This window comes from Equus asinus, chromosome 10 (genome assembly GCF_041296235.1).
Source record: "Equus asinus isolate D_3611 breed Donkey chromosome 10, EquAss-T2T_v2, whole genome shotgun sequence".
Taxonomy (NCBI): domain Eukaryota; kingdom Metazoa; phylum Chordata; class Mammalia; order Perissodactyla; family Equidae; genus Equus; species Equus asinus.
The window spans coordinates 80,455,322-80,476,052 of NC_091799.1; the positions used below are offsets into that span (position 1 = coordinate 80,455,322).

At 43.8% G+C, this 20,731-nt stretch overlaps 1 protein-coding gene across 7 annotated transcripts in view; it reads left to right on the top strand.

The window, feature by feature from the left end:
* Positions 1-20,731, top strand: part of CAPSL (calcyphosine like) — a 47,378-nt gene that overhangs the window by 18,653 nt on the left and 7,994 nt on the right. For 6 of the 7 annotated variants that reach the window (XM_070519773.1, XM_070519771.1, XM_070519772.1 and 3 more), the window contains 3 exons: positions 6,917-7,053; positions 15,784-15,961; positions 16,249-16,458. In XM_070519773.1, the coding sequence (XP_070375874.1) occupies positions 6,917-7,053; positions 15,784-15,961; positions 16,249-16,458 (525 nt within the window). Of the gene's footprint in view, positions 1-6,916; positions 7,054-15,783; positions 15,962-16,248; positions 16,459-20,684; positions 20,713-20,731 lie in introns of all 7 variants that reach the window. The other variant, XM_070519775.1, reaches the window with a different exon arrangement.

Sequence of the window (20,731 nt, forward strand, 5' to 3'; positions counted from 1 at the left end):
TCATACCCATTTGGAACTACTGCTCTATAAAATCACCTGAAGAATTGGCAGAGTCCCCCGCATAGCTAGAGATGCTAAGGGTCTGTTAGTTGAATTGAGCTCAGGTGAGTTCGATGAACTGTCACAATGTCAATGGTACTGATACACACCCATCATTATACCTTCACTGAGTCTTCTAGTACTCTACTGCAGAAACCACCTCTCTCGTCAAACCGCTGGAGTCTTTTATTTCGGCCTCAGGATGGGGGGCATACTAGCCACCTGCTAGACTACTCTGAACACTAGGATCTAATATTTATTCCAGAGGGGCACTTTCTATGGGGAAACTCCTTGAGGAACCATAGGTTTTTGCCACCTACCAGGTAGTAATAACTAGTTTACTGAATGGACAGGAGTCAGATGGCAGCAATTGCCTTTGAACGTGGTCTGTTGTACGTCTCTGCCCGTCCCTGGATGACATTTCAACTATTAAAAGGCCCACTGAGTCTACATCAAAACTTCAGCCTGACATGCAGCTCCCAAGTAGAGAGGCAAAGAGTCAAACCCACCTCGTGTCCTCCATCCTCCGGGGGACGGGTCCCTGTGCTCAGCATCAAGCCTGGGCAGGAGCCATGGGAAAATGCTGACTTGGATGTCAGCTGGAGAGAAAGCAAATATGTTTCCTGCCTCCTGGGAATGAGCTTGAAGCCCCTACAAGTTTAATCAGGAGCTGCCTGCTCTTTACGGGGCCTTACCCTTTTCATCTCTTTAAATAGCAGAACGTTTTAAAGTCACGGAGAACTATTATAGCACTTCCAGGTCCCTTGCTATTGAAATGGCTAATGAAAGGGCACAGGTATTTAAATTACAGAAACGCCTAAAAACGTTCTTAAGGCAGAAATCATTACTTAGTCTGACTGTGGGAAAATGGGTTTAATGGCTTCGAGAGGTGGGAGAGGCCTTTGGAAAGACTGGACAGCTCTGCAGGTAGTTGCTGTTCTCAGAGGCTGGGCTTATGTCACCTCCTCAACAGGGCAGTTTCCTCACAATATGCGCTGTCCGCCTGTGTAGTCTCAGGGTCCAAGCAGTGAGGGCAAAGGAGGCTGTCCGGACAAAACCAGGTCCAACCATCGCGGTGCACGGTCCTGCCGGCCAGGCGAGCCTGCTCCCTTCGTCAGCCCTCGGCGACTCGCCCATCTCCCCTGCGGCCCCTACAACGTTTGCAGTGCCTTCCTGTCTACCTAGTTCTGTCCCTCCCCCTCTGCTTTTACACAGGCTAACTCTGCTCCAAAGTTGATTCGAACTCGCTAACCTGCTCCACTTCCCTCGTGCAAACCATCCTTTTCCCGAAAGAGGAAAACCAGGAGTGTAGTGTCAGGGAAACCAAAGAGGGAAGGGCTCTTCACAGGGTGGAGTGAGAAGGTTCCTTTGGATTTTGCACCAAGGGGCTGTGGAAACCTGGGTGCTTTCTCTTTATGGACGTCTGTGGGATGCCCTCCTCGGCTCTAAGATCCACCTCTGTGTCGTAAGCCGTTGGCTGCAGACTCAACGCAGCATTGAAAGAGAGAGAGAGGGAGGGAGAGAGAGAGCGATAGAGAGAGGCAGGGAGAGAGCGAGAGAGAAGAGAGGGAGGGAGGGAGAGAGCGAGAGCGAGAATATGCAGTTCAGCTTATTGCCACTAGGAGACACCAAAGACACCCCGATAAAGTGCAGCCTCGGGCTTGAGAATTTCCCTCTTCCCTAAGATTCCGTTTAAATCTTGTCCAGAATTCAGCAAGAGGACTCCCACAAATCCAGCTGAGAACCATGAAGACACAAACCTCCATGAATTTTCAGCTCTCCATGTCTCGTCGCACAATGATTCTCGAAATCCAGGCAGACAGAGAGCTTTGCCAACGGCAGGCAGCTGTGCACCAGGGCAGCGGGACGAAGGAAACTTAGCTGGGTCCAGGGAGAGGAGATCTGCGTGACTGCTGCCACAAAGCCTCCTTTGGCTTTGCTGCTGGCGCCTCCACTCAGCCTGTGCCCCAAATCTCCAGGCCTCTGCATTTTGTTGCTCTGCGACTGTCCCTTCCCATTAGCCACTGGGGGTGGGGATGGGGAGCAGCAAAAGCTCCGGATGCCACCCCGCGACCCCTCCCTCTCAGACTGCACGCTCAGTTACTCTCCATCTCGGATCACTTTATCTTCTCTGTCCATGCTGCCAATACCTCCTTCCAGGCCTGACCTCTCATCTGATTGTCGCCAGCATGGCCTCTCATCTCCTACTGGTCAGCTTGTCCCACCTTCGTATCCACTCTCCACACCGCATCCAGAGGGGTCTTCTACGCAAACTGTTACTCCCTCATTTGAAACGCTTTGCAGTCTCCTTCAGTACAGAATCCAGGCTTCGCACTGTGGAGGGATCTGGTGCCTGCTTACCTGCCTGGTTTCATCTTTCTCCAAATTTCCCCTTTCCATATTCCCTCCCAATCTCCACAACTCTTTATCTTACGCCCTACACACACTCCTATTCTTCAATGTTACTAAAATACTTGCATTTCTCTAATTATACTATCTTCTGTTTTACTCTGGCCTTAGTGCTTGGGAAACATTCAATGCCCTTCCTTCTTCGGTCCCCATGACCCCAGTCTGAAGAACTACCACCTTCTTTTAGGATTGAGGCTTAGACATCACCTCCTCTGAGAAGTCTTCTGAAAAGGGTGGCCGCCCTCTTCTGATTTGTTGCAGCTCAGTAGTGGGGTTGCTGCCTCCCGCCCCCTAGCCGTAAGCCCTGTCTGTCTTGTTCCCTCTTTTCCCCACTCCTAGCCCTACACTTACTAAGCCCGTAGCAGACATTGTTGAAGGAATGGACCCAACGCGCGTCTGGCCGTGGGAAACGCGCTGACGCGATGCCAACACAAGGTGGCGCTGCGGCCACGCGCATCGGGAGTGCAGACTTTTCCCAGACCTGCGCCGGCCTGGCTGGATGGGCTCCGCTGTCACCACGCTGGCTCTTTGGTGATCAGAGAGGGTCTTCTGGGGTAGGGATGCGTCTTGCAGTGCTGTGATGTCGGTGACACATGTTTGGGGACAGACTCTTGCTCTGGTCCCTACGCCCTGGGGCAGACCTCAGGAGCTCTGAGCACCACCCTTCTTCAGCAAGACCCTCCCAACGATGCCTTCTTCAAAAGCCCCCAGTGCTTAGCAAACTTTGTGTTTCCTGCCCTGCCTAACTACTGGACTTTGGTGCTTAAATTTAAGATTCTAAGTTGTTTCTCAGAGTAATCTCCCGCTCCAGCAGCAGTACCTCGAAAATAGCACACAATAAATATTAGCTATTGGTTGATGAACTGGATCATTAAATGATTAAAATGCGTCATTAATATGAGCATTTCAAGTATCATGGAAGGCTGGCAGGAACTATTGTAAATTTTTTTCTGAATATAGCAAATTAGATTCCAGAGGTACCGGCTCACATTGTTGCTGTGTAGGGTCGGCACAGGAGGTAGGACAAGATATTTTCCCCCCGACTCTACCCTTTCTCTCATGAGTGGGCGTATCAAATTGTGCTTGGAAATTCTCTTGTATTATTTCACAAAGATGGTGGGGTAGAAAGAGCCCCGCTTGGGAGTCAGAAGCCCTGTGTTTGGGTGTCGGCCCAGACTTTGAGCAGGTGCTTTATCAACCCTAGCCTTAGTTCCCACATCAGCCAAAGGAGGAAGTGACGCTGGATGACCTTTCAAGGTCGTACAGTCCTAACTGTGCATAGTCACTGTGAGCCACACTGACCGCAGGGCCTGAGCAAGTTGCCTGATTTCTCTGTGCTCCAATTTCTTTATCTGTGAAAGGGGAACCATAGTCAGAACTAGCTCAGAGGATTTGCTTTTTTTTTTTTAAATCAAGGTGAAGTTCATATAAAATTAGCCATTTAAAAATGTATAGTACACTCACAATGTTGTGCCACCACCACCTATATTGAGTTTCAAAACGTTTTCATCACCCCATAAGGAAAGTTCGTACTCATGAAGCAGTCGCTCCCCATTGCCCCCTCCCATTAGGCCTCGGCAGCAACTAATCAGTCTTCCATCTCTACGAATTTGCCTATTTTGGACATTTCATATAAATGGATCATACAATATATGACAATTTGTGTCTTGCTTCTTTCACTTAGCATAATGTTTTTGAGGTTCACCCATGTTGTAGCATGTATCAGTACTTCATCCATTTTTAGGGTCGAGTAATATTCCGTTGTATGGATACACCACTTTCTGTTCATCCATTCATCCACAAATGGACATTTGGGCTGTTTCCACCCCTTGGCTATTGAGAACAGTGCTGCTGTGAACGTGGGTGTATGTGCATTTGTTTCAGTCCTTGTTTTCAACCCAGCTCCTACAGTTTTTGTGAGGACTTGCTACATGCCTGCCACATAGTAGCGGCACAATCAGTGTTAGCAAATGAGGTTTTTAATATCATCATGAAGGGTGCAGAGGGCCCCACAGGGGTTGTTTCTCTTGTTGTCTCTCTCATATCCGGGAGCCTACTACTCTCCCCACTACTGGTTTTTAGTCTACGTCTCTGTCCATTCCCCACCTGCTGCCATGGCTGGTGTGGAAAACCAGAGCAGGTAGAGTAGGATGGAAAAGGCAGGGGAGAAGGAGTGGAAATGGGGAGGGGGAAGTGAGCGGCTGGGCACAACCCCTGCGCAATAGCACTGAGTGAGGGGAAGGGACAGGAAAGATGACTTCCCAGGAAGGAGCAGACCCTGAAGTGCTGCCAGCTCCCGCTCCCGTGCTGGGAGGGGTGGGGTGGGGCCGGGGCTGGTGCCACTAGCAGAATATGATCAGGGCCAGGGAGTGCCTCAGGCCAGGACGAGCGAGGGAGCCGGAAATGGCTAGATGGTGAATTGGTGGTCTTGTACATGAACACAGGATTCTGATTGAGGCTGAGGGATTCTGCCGGAGTGGAGTTAGGGCTGGACCTAGGACAAGCTCTGGGAATTATCAGCTTGAGATCAGGTGACAAAGTAGTAACGGGCAAATGCGGGTTGTAAGACAGCTAACGCTGCCAGGAAGGCAAATAATCTGGGCCACAGGTGTGCTTGTTGGATGAGAATGTGGAAAGTGCCTCCGCACCTGCCTGACAGGAGTGGTGAGGCAGGTCTCTAAGAGCCGTGTGTACGGCCATCTGGGATTCCGAGAAACCTCTGCTTTGGGTGCTGGAGGATGCGAGGAAGGCTCCATATAGCTTTAGGCAGAGCGGTTTCTTCAGCTGGGACAGAAAAGCCAAAGGCCTCCTTCCTTGAGTAACTCTCTGAGAAGAATCCCATTTTCATCCATATGGTGGGAATCAGGATGAAGAGCAGGGAGGGGACCCATAAGTCGGCTCTTGGAGGTGCTGTCAGAAATGAGGCAGTTAAGCAAGTGCATCCCTGAATTATCTTTTCTGGTCTCAATCTTCGGTCTGAGACCCTGCCTCTCTAAAGTTAAATGATGAGGACTTTGTAGGGGAGACCTTATGGCTTATACTGGAGGGGAACAGCCTTAGAGGACACCAATGTGAGGGTTGTCCTTTAGGATGAAAAGAATCTCATCCTAATGTGGCCCTCAGGGGAAGTGCCAGCATTCGGCCAGTGGGGGAGCCCTTGAGTCAAGGGCAGAACCATTCTAACACCATTTTTTCTGCAACTTGTGTACTGTTCTTTGCATATCCAGCAAGTTTTCTTGCTCCTTCCAATCACAGCTCACACTAAGAAAATAGTTTTTAGAATCCCCCATTTACTGAGTCAGTGGGTTCATATGAAGATTAGTGGTTTTTTGGAGCAAGGATGGAACTTAAAGATCATCTAATCCAATTCCTTCATTTAACAGAGGAGGAGGACTCGGAGGTCCCGAGAGACCTTGCCAGGAGCGGGTTGATGAGTCAGGACTGGAACCCTGGTCTCCAGGCTCCCCATCCAGTGCTCTTTCCACTGCTGTGCAGGTTCTCAGAACCGACGTCCAGCTGCAGGAGTTTCACGTGACTCACGGACCTCTCAGGAGGTGGTGCTTTCCCACACCCACCCTCTCTCTTCTTCCTTTTTCTTTCCTCCCAAAAGCCCCAGTACCTAGTTGTATATCCTAGTTGTGTGTCCTTCTAGTTCTTCTATGTGGGACGCCACGTCAGCATGGCTTGATGAGTGGTGTGTAGGTCGGTCCTAGGATCTGAACCTGTGAACCTGGGCCGCTGACGCAGAGTGTGCAAACTTAACCACTACACCACTGGGCCGGCCCCTCTCCTATTTCTGATTATATAAAACACAAACACCAAACTGTAGAAAAAAGATAAATCTATTTGTCAGGAGAACAAATAGTGTCTCTTTATCCTTTTTTTTCTGTCCTGAGAACCTAGTTAGGTGTTCCTGGACACTAACCAGTTAAGGAAAGCATACTAGTTACTGGTAGGAATTGTTAAAGCCCATTTGAGAATCTCAGACAACACAGGAGCAACAAAAATTAGTGTTTACACCAAAGAGGAGAATATTAAGTGGGAAGTCAAAGGGGATATGGAGAATTTTCAATAAAAGAATAAAGCATATAAGATTGGCTCAAAAAGAGTTTAGAGAAATGAGATATTTTTTTATGGCCAGAGGAGGGCTTCAGAGAGATGAGAGCATATCAGAGGATATTTGTATTTAAACTATGATAAATACACTAGAGGATAGTGTATTTAAACTATGGTCCAGGCTGGAGAAATCAGACAGCTTCAGCACTAGGTAAGTAAGTAATACATATGCCAGGCACACAGTTGGTGTAGCTGAAAGTTAGAAATTCCGGGAGGTTTGAGACTGTTCTCGGGAAGTGGATGAGAAAGCTGGCTGTAAATTTCCTCGCAGAGAGGCTGCTGTCGCCCTGCCCAGCCAGAGGCAGGCAAGAAGGCCTGAGCTCTGCTAATGTGCTGTGGATTCCCCTCTCAGATGGCGGGGACGGCACGCCACGACCGAGAGATGGCGATCCAGGCCAAGAAAAAGCTCACCACGGCCACCGACCCCATTGAAAGACTCCGACTGCAGTGCCTGGCCAGGGGCTCCGCAGGCATCAAAGGACTTGGCAGGTATGACTCGGGCCATGGGGTGGCAGGGAGATGGAGGAGAAAGGCAGGACATGGCCTGTTGAGGCTAACACTAGCTGCGTGACCTTGAGCAAGTCACTTCCTCCTGGGGTCTAATTTCCTTGTTTGTAAAATGAAGAGTTAGGGAGAATTGATCTCTGAGGTCCCTTATAACAATTTTCGGTTCTTAGTCCCAGATTCAGCAAGGCCCATGTCTGCTACAAGAGACTGCAGCTACTGGAACCCCTTGAAATAAAGCGAGAAGCATACCCAGGGACTAGAGACACCTAGCAGGCCAAGGAGAGACACTCCCTAAAGCTGTGACAGTAGAGGTCGGGTTGGGAGAGGGAGGAAGGAATAGTGATTTAGATGTGACTGCAAAATTTGGAGTGTTGCTCTCAGACAGTCATGTCTTGCTCACCTCCAGGGGCCCTGGGATTGCCTGTGGCATAATTCACAGCTCACTGCCAATTGGGTTATCCCAAACTCTGTAGGTCCTGTACCCCGGCCCTTTGATAGGGTGAGTAGTCCTCAGGACTGAGAAACCCAAGGGAAAGGAGATTGTAAGCCTCCTGAGGGCAGGTCCTGTGCATCATCTCTTTTCAACAGACCACGTTGAGTGCCTGCCATGGGTTCATGGGTAAACAAAGCTTCTCCAGGCCCCATGGAGGACTTAGACTAAAGAGGTTGAGAGTCACTGAAACAGGATTCTCTGTGGTGTGAGAAGGTGTATTTTACAGAAGTACAGGGTGGCTTCTGAACTTCTACAGAAGTTCCCTCCTACGGCAGGGAAATCCAACCTCACATCCAGATGCTGGGGAAGGCCTCACTTCCAGCAAGGTATTCAGCATTGAGAATGTCCATTTCAATAGTCCCAAGTCTCAGACTAAGCCCAGTTCTGTCAGAAGCCCAGAGTGTGGGCATATGGACCCTGGTGGCCAGGCTGTCATAGTCCAACTGGAAGACCAGTCCACTTCCCCTCAATACTGTATCCTCCAACCTCCACCTCTTCATCATGTGTCCACAGCATTGTCCTCTGCAGACCCCTCAGCACCACCACCCTCTCATCCACTCTCTGGTCCATTCCATTGAATTCCCCTGCCACCTATGCCATTTCCAACTCGCACCCCCTACCAGCCCTTCCACTGTGAGCCAGTCTATTGTGAACAGTCACTGTCTCGTTGGGGCCTTTTGCTTGAATGTGCCCTTGCCTCCTCCCCTTTGCTGGTCTTGACCGTCCCTAAATCTCTCCCCTCCAGTGGAAGCTGTCTCTTCCCTTCTGCCCCTGCCTTGGGGTCAATCGAAGATTCAACACACTCCTTCAGTCTAACCCCTGATCTCAGTTTGTATCCCCCTCCTTTGCTCCTTACTCCTTCTCTGTAAATCCTCTCTTTGAAGGACACCCCATACTGTTAGGCTCCACCACCTGCCAACTTTCAGGACACTCAACCTTCTGTGAAGTGCTGGCCCCTGGAACAATCCTTCCCACACTGTCTTGAGTCTTTATCCTGGTCAAGATCAGGGTGGCTCTATCAGTACTCTGGCCCCTTCACTTTTGAAACCAACTTCTACTGGTTTTCAACAATGTGTGTTCTTTCTCAATTGTTTCTGTTTGCTTCATAAATGTAGATCTCTCCCAAGATTCTTATGCCAGTACCTTTTAACTTCACTAAACGTCTTACCCACTCACTCCTGACTTACTTCGCTCTTCTTTATTCTGGCTTCATTTGGCCTTCTGCCACATTCTTGGCATCAAACCCTCTCCTAAGCTCCTAACTCGTTTCACAATTTGTATCTTGTCTTTATGAGGGAGAACACTAGATAACTAGCAAACTAACCAGCTAGCCAGTGGACATCTCTATGTACAGCCGTTTACCACTTAACAATGGGCATACATTCTAAGAAATGCGTCATTAGGTAATTTTATTGTTGTGTGAATGTCATAGAGTGTACTTACATAAACCTAGATGGGGTAGCCTACTATACATCTAGGCTATATGGTATTAATCTTATGGGACCATCATCGTGTATGTGGTCCATCAATGACTGAAGCATCCTTATGCGGCACATAACTGTAGTTGTCTTATTGTCCAAAACAAAACTATCATTCCCTCTTGCAGACATGAGCTTCCACTGCAGCCGCTACCTTCAATGGTATCACCACTCTTACAGTTCCTTAGGTTGGAAATTTTATAGACCTAACACATATAATTCTCTACTTCTACAATATCTTGCAGTCTCTTTTCTTTTTTTCATCTCGGTTGCTCAAGTGTGGAGAGTCACCATCTTTCTCTTGGATTCTTAATATGGTATTCTCACTGGTTTCTTTGCTTCCAAGCTTTTGGTTCTTCAGTCCATTCAACCTGCTATTGCTAGAGTTGCCTTAAAATTTTATTGTACTGGTGTCACTTCTCATGAAGACCATTCAATGACTTTCCTTAATAAAATTCAAACTCTTAAGCATTTAAGGAGATTCAGAATTCTTCAGATTCTGCCACTACCCAACTTTCCATCTTAATTCCATTATTTTTTCCTTTATAACAGTCCTCTAGCTACCTCAGATGCCCCAAGAATACCATAAAAATTTCTGTCAGTCTGAAATGCATTGCTTCTCCCTTCACTTAAAACTATTGATCATCCTTCTGGTTCTCTTTTTCTCTCTCAATAAGTTTCCTTCTTTCATTTTTTTTTTTTTACTTTGGGCAGCACAGTTGGGCTGGCAGGTTGCCTGGGCTGGGCAATACGCTCAGGGCCATGCTCTGTGTCACAGCCCAGCCTGGAGAACACGCAGGACACCAGGCCCCGGATTCCTGCTGTGGTCCTGCCCCTCGATCTGCTGCCGTTTTCCCCTAGTTCTCAGCCTGTTCTAGGGCGGTTGGGCCTTCCCTGTCTCCTCTCCGGGCTAGCACATCCTCTAGACACACAGACTCGACCTGTGCCTGACCCTGAGTGTGCACTGCACCCCACCCCCGCCACTGACACATCCCACCAGGACCCTGGCTCCCAGAGCCTGCTGAGGCAAGAAGCTCAGATGGCTCCAGGTTCAAATCACCCCCTTCCACTCTGGAAGGGTGGCAGCTGTGCTCTGAGCCTCAGTATCCTTATCTGTAGAATGGGAAAATAACCCCACCATTAAGGGGTGGCTGTGGAGTGAGGGAGTTAGGAGGAAGGCCAGCCCGGGCCCTTATTCATGGGGTGACAGTAACTCCCGTCCCTGTACCACCTTTTTTTTCCATTATTACAAGAAATTTATTTATTTATTTATATTTGTTTTTTTCTGTTTACCTTTTGACCCCCTTCAAGAAACCTCAATAAGTTTCGTAAGGGCAGAGACTGAGTCTCATTCATCTTTGCATTTCTCCTCATATGGCTTAATGCAGTATCTGGCACATTGTAGGTACCTAACCAATTGTGAATTTTATTGAATAACACACGGTGGTATTTTTTGTTTGTTTGTTTTGTTTTTGTTTTTTCCCATGTTGTTGGATATTTACTAGGATGGGAGAGAATAAAGCAATGGGCTGGTTGCCCTAGGAAAATGGACTGATGAAATTATAGGAATTTTCTTGGCTAAGTTTGCCAAAGTTTCCCCATGGTGGTTTAATAATACAAGTGATGGACTGAATATTTGTGGCCCCCCCCCAGATTAATTGGTTGAAATCCTAACCCCCAGTGTGGTGGTATGAGAAGGTGAGGCATTTGAGAAGTAATAGGTCATAAGGATGGAGCCCTCATGAATGAGATTCATGACCTTGTAAAAGGGACCCCAGAGGGCTCTCTAACCCTCTTTCCACCACGTGAGAACGCACTGAGAAGTCAACAGTCTGCAACTTGGAAAAGGGCCCTCACCAAACCCTGAATCTACTGGTGCCTTCGTCTTGGATTTCCCAGCCTCCAGAACTGTGAGAAAGAAGTGTTTGTTGTTTAAGCCAGCATGAACTGACTAAGACAATACATTGCTTATTCCAAATTTACTTATGTTTTACGAGGAAACTGATCAGTTCACTTCCTGTAGCACTTCTCTTTGGTCATTAATTAATTTATTCATTAATTCATCCAGCCAATGAATATTGATAGAGCGACTACTTCATAGTAAACAAAACTGTCAGGATCTCTGGCCCCCTGGAGCCTGTGTTCTAGCCTGTGTGATCTCCTTAATCAAAGTCTTGTTTTTTAACTGAAATGTGAGATACAAAGGGGTAAGAATCTGTCATTTTTACATGTAACTAACATGGAGAAAAATATGAGTTTTGACTTGATATTTATACATTGTTTTAGCATTAATAAGGGACTTAAGATCAACCAACTAGTCTCTTATGGGAAAATGAGACCCAGAGAAGTTGCAGGATGTGCCCAAGTCACGTTTTAGTAGCAGAACTGGGACTCAAACCCAGGTTTTCTGAATCCCAGTTAAGAACTCTATTTACGTGTTAGACTGACAGCAAAATAGAAACCTCTCAAGGCTGTACTGAGGGCAGTGATAGATGGTGGAGGGCGAGAGACTATGTGGCAAAGACGGAGGTCACAATGGGATGTGATGAGATCAATGAAGGACCTTGAGAGTTACCATTTGACACAATTAGAAAATATATTATTTCTTTTCTAGAAAAGGAGATGGGTCCCCCATGTTTGGAGGCAATCAGGCAAAGCTGGAAATAAAGAGGCATGTTCCCATATGGAGGCTTCCTATAGCTAGGATGGTGTCTGTACATTTTGGGTAGTCAGTGAATGTATGTTGAACAAATGAAAAAAAAATTTACATTTTATGCTAAATTATGGAGACCTTATCAAGAAAAATAGAATACAATATGGTTTTCAAAGCATCTATGTGCAGTTTCTGCTTTCCTTTAATTGGGAGATGGGAAGATTTGGGATCTACTAGCAAAGACAGGGGCTTGAAAAATGTTACATGCATTAATTTTTTAAAGAGACTTTACTTTTTAGAACAGCTTCAGATTTATAGGAAAATTGAGAGGATAGTACAGAGAGTTCCCATATGCCCCCTCATTAATTTTGCCTGTTATTTACATTCTTCTTAATATGGTACCTTTGCTACAATTAATGGATGAGTGTCAATGCATTATTATTAACCAACATCCATAGTTTATTGAAATTTCCTTAGTTTTTACCTAATGTCCCTTCCTGTTGCAAGATCACATCCAGGATGCTGCATTATATTTACTTGGCGGTTAGGATCCTCTTGGCTGCAATAGTTTCTCAGAATTTCCTGGTTTTTGATGACCCTGAGAGGTCAAGTATTTTGTAGGATGTCCGTCTGTTGGAATTTGTCTGATGTTTTTCTCATGATTAGACTAGGGTTATGGGTTTTGGGGACCACAGAAGTAAAGTGCCATTTTCCTCACATCATAACAAGGATGTGTACTGTCAACAGGTTTATCACTATTGATCTTGACCTTGATCAACTGACTGTGATGGTGTTTGTCTGGCTTCTCCAATGTAAAGTCAGTCTTTTTTCCCGCTTTCCATATCGTACTCTTTGGAAGGAAGACTTTCTGCAGAGCCATACTTAGGGAGTGGGGAGTATGCTTTTCCTCTCTGAGGGCAAAGGATGTGCATAACTTATTTGGAATTCTTCTGATAGAGAAATACATCTCTTCTTCCACATTTATTTAAACCAATATGGTTTCATGGATATTTGTGTTTACTTTGGGCTATAATCCAACGCTACTTTGTTTTTACTGCTCACATTGTTCCAGCTTTGGCCTTAGGAACTCTTTCAGTGGCCCCTGTGTCCCTATTCCTATTCCCATCAATGTAGTCTTTTTGGGGGGCACTTTCTTACTTTCTGGTACAAGATACTCTTGACTATTTCCTGCCCCAATCTTAGAATCAGCCATTTCTCCAAGAAGCCCGATTCCTTTTATAAAATTTTATTTATTTATTTATTTAGAGGTAATGTTGGTTTATAACATTATATAAATTTGGGAGGTACTTCATTATATTATGACTTTTGTATGGAGTGCATCGTGTTCACCACCAAAAGTCTAGTTGCCATCTGTGACCATACACATGTGCCCGTTTACCCCTTTTGCCCTCCCACCACTCCCCTTCCCCTCTGGTAACCACCAATTTGTTCTCTGTATCTATGTGTTTGTTTTTTTATCTTTCACAAATGAGTGAAATCATACAGTATTTGTCTTTCTCCATGTAACTAATTTCGCCTAGCATAATACTCTCAAGGTCCATATATGTTGTTGCAAATGGCAACACTTCATCTCTTTTCGTGGCTGAGTAGTATTCCATTGTATATGTATACCACCTCTTCTATATCCATTCATCTGTGAGTGCACTTAGGTTGTTTCCAAGTCTTGGCTATTGTGACTAATAATGTGATGAACATAGGGTGTACATATCTTTTTGAATTAGTGTTTTTGTGTTTTTTGGTTTAATACCCAGAAGTGGTATAGCTGGATTGTATAGTAGTTCTATTTCTAATTTTTTGAGGAATCTCCATACTGTTTTCCATAGTGGCAGCACCAGTTTGCATTCCCATCAGCAGTGTACAGGGTTTCCCTTTTCTCCACATCCTCTCTAATACTTGTCATTTCTTGACTTTTAATAATGGCCATTCTGACAGGTGTGAGGTGATATCTCATTGTGGTTTTGATTTGCATTTCCTTAATAATTAGTGATGTTGACACTAATGATGTTGACATCTTTTCATGTGCCCATTGGCCATGTATATCTCTTCTTTGGAAAAATGTCTGTTCAGATCCTCTGCCCTTTTTTTTTTTAAAGATTGACCCTGAGATAACATCTGTTGCCAATCTTCCTCCTTTTGTTTTTTTTTTTTCCTTCTCCCCAAAACCCCCCAGTGCACAGTTGCATATTATAGGTATAGATCCTTCTAGTTGAGCTGTGTGGCCACTGCCCCAGCACGGCTTGATGAATGGTACTAGGTCCATGTGCAGGATCCAAACCAGTGAAACCCTGAGCTGCCAAAGCGGAGCGTGTGAACATAACCAATTGGCCATGGGGCTGGCCCCTCTGCCCGTTTTTTAATTGTTTGTTGTTGTTGTTGTTGAGTTTTACGTGTTCTTTATATATTTTGGATGTTAATTCCTTACTGGATATGTGATTTGCAAATATCTTCTCCCAATTGGTAGGTTGTTTTGTCATTTTGTTGATGGTTTCCTTTGCTGTGCAGAAGCTTTTCAGTTGGAGGTAGTCCCATTTGTTTACTTTTTCTTTTGTTTCCCTTGCCTGAGGAAACACACTCAAAAAGATACTGCTAAGATCAATGTCAAGCAGTGTACTGCCTACGTTTTCTTCTTGGAGTTTTATGGTTTCAGGTCTTATGTTCAAGTCTTTAACTACCTTTGAGTTAATTTTTGTGTATGGCGTAAGGTAAGGGTCTACTTTCATTCTTTTGCAAGTGGCTGTCCAGTTTTCCCAACACCATTTATTGAAGAGACTTTCTTTCCTCCATTGTATGTTCTTGGCTCTTTTGTCAAAAATGAGCTGCCCATAAATATGTGGGTTTTTTTCTGTAAGCCCAGTTTCTTTTATTGGAGAATTGTATTAGAAACTAAAATCTAGGCTCTCGGTTCGCTTGTTGTTACTCAGATGTTACTTTTAGGTCTTCTTAGCTGATGGAACAAGGAAGTATATGTGTGTATATTAACCTGTGTATATATACATATCTATAAATATTTTTATATTTAATCACCTGTGTCTATATTAAGCTAAATGTGAATTTATAATATCAACTATAATTGATATAATTGTTCAATATAATTGATATAATTGTTCAATTCCAATATACATGTATAGCAATATCAGAATTGCTAACTCATCTCTCTGTGGGAAATATCTTTATTGACTAGAGTTCAGTGCTTATGTGCAGTTTCTTTTGCCTTTAATCTTACAGACTCTGCTGATTTCCAAAGTGACGTAAGTCAGTACCTTCACATTTCCCCTTCCCTTCTGTGAGGTTGTTTTAAATTTTTATAACACAGGTAGACTCTCTTGTCACAGTCTGCATTCCTTCCTGGGGTCCCCTGACCTCCTAACTAGTTTTTTAAAAAATTTATATATGTTAAGCTTCACTCTTCGTACTCTAAATTTCCATGGGCTTTAGCAAATGCATAATGTCGTGTAGCCATCATGATAGCATTGCGCAGAACAGTTTCATTGTCCTAAGAATCCCCTGTGCTTCACCTGTTCTCCCTTCCCTTCCCCTCGTCTTTTTATTGTCTCTATAGAGTTGCCTTTTGGGGAATGTTATATACTGAGAATCATACAGTTCATGTATGGTGTTTTTTTTTTTGAGGAAGATTAGCCCTGAGGTAGCTACTGCCAATTTTCCTCTTTTTGCTGAGGAAGCCTGGCCCTGAGCTAACATCCGTGCCCATCTTCCTCTACTTTATATGTGGGACACCTGCCACAGCATGGCTTGACAAGCGGTGCCATGTCCGCACCCGGGATCCGAACTGGCGAACCCCGGGCCGCTGAGAAGCAGAACTTGCGCGCTTAACCGCTGCACCACCGGGCCAACCCCTCGGTTGTTTTTTTTTAAAGGTTTGTTTTCTTTTACAAGAAGCTGGGAAGGGGCCCTCCAATTTTGGAAGGAGAGTACAGGGAAGAATCTAAGACTTCTATATTTTACTTTGAAAAACTTTGAGAGTGGTTTTCTTTTTTAATTCTTTATGCTAATACCTTGTTCTTTGTGGGTTTTTTTTTTCTTTTCTCGTGTGTGTGTATTTTCTTCAGAGTGTTTCGAATTATGGATGACAATAACAACCGAACCCTTGATTTTAAAGAATTTGTGAAAGGGTTGAACGATTATGCTGTGGTCATGGAAAAGGAAGAAGCAGAAGAGCTTTTCCAGAGGTTTGATAAGGATGGAAATGGAACAATAGACTTCAACGAATTTCTTCTCACATTAAGAGTAAGTGGCCCCATGAATCAGTGTATATGCCGTGTTTGGCTTTCACATGGTTTTGGTTGGCTATTTTGAGGTTTCATTTTCAGAAGTTGTTAGTACACTGTGGAGGTGATGGGCAGGAGATTGAGAACAGGTTTAGAGACGTTTTAGAGCAATCATAATTCATATCGTTTAGCAGCACACAAACAATTTCATATCACTGAGAGGAATAAGATATTTCATCACGTATGGTACCAAAAGAGCTCATTTGCTCATGCACATCTGTGTATGTGTTTTTTCTATTTGTCTAGCCTCCAATGTCCAGAGCCAGAAAAGAGGTAATTATGCAAGCTTTTAGGAAGTTAGACAAAACTGGAGATGGCATCATAACAATTGAAGACCTTCGTGAGGTGTACAATGCAAAACACCATCCAAAGTACCAAAATGGAGAATGGACGGAGGAACAAGTATTCAGGAAATTTCTAGATAATTTTGATTCTCCCTATGACAAAGATGGATTGGTAAGTAAAAGAGCTTAATATATGCGACATTTCTTCTATCCAATTTGTAATTGTAAATGGGTTCAAGGCCTTAAAAAATACTTCTACCATATTTGTTATAAACAGAGAAGAGAAGAGAAGAGAAGTAAAATATTTCCTTAGGGACCATCTGGAAAGTTGAGAACTAATGTAGTAAAAAAGTGTTTGTGTGCCCACATATGTTGGTAGGAGATCCACATCAGGCTCAATACCCATCATTTAGAGGGTGCAGTATTTTGATTAAACATTCCATTTCACAGTTGCCATATTTACCATACATGGCTAGCTACATTCCAGAGAACTAGACTATAGTAAAACACATTTAACTTCAAAATGAGACCATAATTCAATTTTTTGGAATGTGGTTCACAAGGCATTTCAGAATATTGCAGTGTCTTTTAGACACATCGTTATACACATCATTTCTCATAACACTTTGCTATGTGGAAATGCCATTTAAGGGAAGCTTTCAGTAAAGGGAATACCAGAGAACAGAATTTACTCTGATTTAATCTTTAGTAGACTTTGAGGTTAACTTGCATTGCTAAACTACAGTGAACTTAAAAACAAAAGCAGCCGTTCCATCTCCATTAACTGTCATCTTTAAGTTACAAATGTATAGCTCGGTAGGATAAGGAATTACATCTCCATTACTGTTTCCAGGCTGAGATGAAATTGTCCTCTGTCTTTTACCAAACAGCTGTAAATGGAAGTTTTAACCCAGGATTGGTTCTGATCTCAGATGTCCTGAAGGCTGTGGTGATGGGGAAGGGAATTCTCTCCTTGATTGACAGTCGGCAGCAGCAGACCCTGAGGAAGGTTGTCCTAACCCCTTTGTCACACAGGAAGGATTAGTGGGACAGTGGGTGGGAAGAAGAGATGGTGGTGACAGGAAAAGAAATAAGCCTTCTCTTTCCAAAGGGAATTCCCGCCAGCCTTTTCCATGAGACTTCAAGGTGAGTCCTGTTAGCAATGGTGAAGAGGATAGAAAGGGGACCTTTCTTTCCTTTTTGCTGACATCTTCCTGCCAGGGACAGAGATATACCCTCCATTTTAGACTGAAGGGATTGCAGAGGTGGATAAAAAAAGGTCTAGATTCTGTAGGGCAGCCAAATGCTTAGGGACAGAAATAACGAAACCGTATGTTTTCTTCCAATATTGCTGGCCTTTGATCTCTGAGATGGCAGTGGAAAAATAGTCAACTGCCGTTTCCCCAAATTAGCCCAACTCTTCATGGGATCCCAGGGTGTGTTTGCCTCCTTTCTGCAGGTGGTTCCTCCTCGTCACCAGGGGAAACCTCAGCTGTCCTTTTCTCTAACCCGAGTCAAGGGAGCCAGTAGCTGTGATTCAGCTGGTTTAAAGTTCCCACCCCGTCCTCTTTCGCATTCATCTTCACAAGCCACATTAACTTCTCAAATACTCATAAATGTTAGGGTTTTTAGCAGTTACAACATCTGATGTCACCTTAATACCATGGACCATGTATTAATACCCAACTCTGACTGTGCATGAGCACCATCTAAAGTATAGGCTAATAATGCAGACGGCTGGCTGCACCACAGAACTACAGAATCCATTTTTTTTTTTTGGTGGAACTCAAGGATTTACAGTTTTAATAAGTGCCCCAGATGACTCTAAATCACATTCATATTTGAGATTCTTGACTCTGATCGATTAAGAAGTGCCCATTTTTGATTACTAAACATAATATGTACATGAACTTCCGTTAGCTTCATTATGGATCTGGGCAACATTAGTTGAGCACTTACTGTGTACTCGGCATTGTGCTAAGACCTTCACAAGGATAACTCATTTAATAGACACAATGAAAATGTCTCCAAAAAGTGATATGTGATTCAAACTTTTGTATGCTAAATCATATTTTAAATGCACAAGAAACGGTTGATGTAAGGAAACTCCATGGTAAATTCAATTATAAAGAGAATCTTAACCCCTAACTTATCTTATCCAAATTGAGCCGTTTTGCACAATTAGATTTCTTATGGTGAAGCATAGCTACACTTGAAGCCAATGTGCTCATTTATGGCTAAAAAATATAGTTGATATCCACGTAAGAAGAATTTAGAATGCTGTCAGAAAGTTAGAATGCTCCCTAGCCACGACTATGCTCAAATCTGGGATCTTCAAGAATCCAGGCTAAGCTCTCAAGTAGTCATACAGGTTACTGGGGTTTGCAGCTGTCACGGAATTTATCATAGGTCTTGTCCCCGCAATCTGCTCTCCCGTCAGCCTATGTGCCAGAAGCCCGTTGGATGGAGGTAGGAAAGCAACCAAGTCATGTGTGAAGCAGACTTTCCTCACTTGATCCTATCCCTAAACCCGACCCTAATGGGGTGAGACTTTCACTTCCTATGTTTTTAATATCTAGGTTTTGAGGTTTTCGTGTGTATATATTATTTTATAGTTACAAATATTTTTTAAAAATCTCTTAGAACTAGGTTAACCTTTGAGAGGATATGAGTCATGTTGCCTCATCTATCCCATATAGAAATTTTTAAATAATTCAAAATATTTTAAGTATATTACTAAGTGTATATAGATAACCTAAACTTATTTTTTGATTTTCTAGTCAGTCTGGAGCTGAGAAAAAGGGACTGTACTCTGTCTCGTGACTCAGACATTTCCATCGACCCTAGCCAGGACCTTCTCCAGGATGTAATATATACCCTGTCAACTAAGGGTGGTCTAGCCAAGAGCCCTGCCCAAAGAAGAGGTGTCCATTCTCTCATTTTTTCTAATGTCAAACAAAATAATTAAGTAGCAATAATTAGTACTGATAGTAATTTACTATGATGAGGGCAAACTTATGGGGGAAGTCATAGAATTTGTACTTCAGGCCATTCCCAGTATACGTTGAGTCTCAGGAAATAAACAGACACTGCACGAAGAATAACTGATGGCTTTTTCTGAAATGGACAAAGGTAGCAGCTCTGACATCTGGTTGTATGTAGTCTGACTTCCAGATGGGGTTTAACGCTGGATAACTGGGAATGCAGAGGAGGACAGAAATAAAGACATTCAAGAAGGGAGGACATTAATGGTGATCTAATTTTAGTAGAAGCTGTGCTCATAGATGATTTCTTTCTACTTCCAGATCACTGATAAGCACAGCTCAGCTATTAGCTCAGTCCAATGTCTTTCTTCCTACTGATTTTTACTATTTTGTTGAGGGGCAGGGTTAGGTGTAGGAGAGAACTGTGGACACTGTGACTTTTTTCTCTTTTCGCTTATAGTTTCAGCAAAAAGGTAAGTGGGCCAATCAGCTCCTATGATTCTTAAAAAAGATACGTAGGCACTCGGTGGGAGAGGAGTTTGCTGTTATAGACTAGGAAGGGGTTTTGAATTATTTACAGATTTCACTTTTTGTGGTGTTTTTAATCCCTCATGACACTGAAAATTGAGGGCTAACTAGAAAAGAATAAATTTCCAAAACAACCATCATTATTGTGTCCCATATAAATAGAGTTATCCTTTGGGATCCATTGACTGGCCATAGACATCAAACGAGAGAACAATTCTTTCCATGAATCCACTAATCACATCAGCCAATATGCTTAAATTGGAGTGTACATATCACCTACACCTGTTAAAAAATAAGACTGAGAACTGTTTTTTCTTCTTTCAAAAAGGAAAGTAATATAAAATCCTACCCTAGCTAAACATGTGAGTTGTTCTTCCAAAAAGACAGTTACAGGCATAGAAGGGAGAGAGATTCCAGGGTGAGGGAGAGGCATGGAGCAGAGGGCATCTTTTTTCACTCACTCTGAGCCTTGAATGAGTAATTTGTATCTTAAAAAGCGTGAAGCGGAGGAGTATTTAACTAGAAATCTGTTTCCTTACCCACAAGACAGAAGTCCATTTTTTCAAAGGTAAAACATTACTTTTCCTGACATGAGGACGAGATGTTGTTTCTGACATTTCACAGAAAAACAGTATTAATTACAGTTAAAGAACACTCGTTTCTTATTCTAAGTTTCAGTCTCACTTATCTGAACAGATGGGCTCCTGCTCTTAAAGAAAGACGAGAACCTGTATCTCACTTTCCATTTAGGTTGGTTTGGAAATTTTCAAGGCTTTCTTCCTCTCTTCCCCATGCGACCCCTCACAGCCATCCTTAACTTCACTTTTTCTCTTGTTTTAGATCTGTTGCTCAGCCTTCTTGATTGAAATTTCCCCTCCCTTTACAGGTACGGGAGATGGGCCTCCATTGAAATGGTGAGAAGCAAAGTTTCGT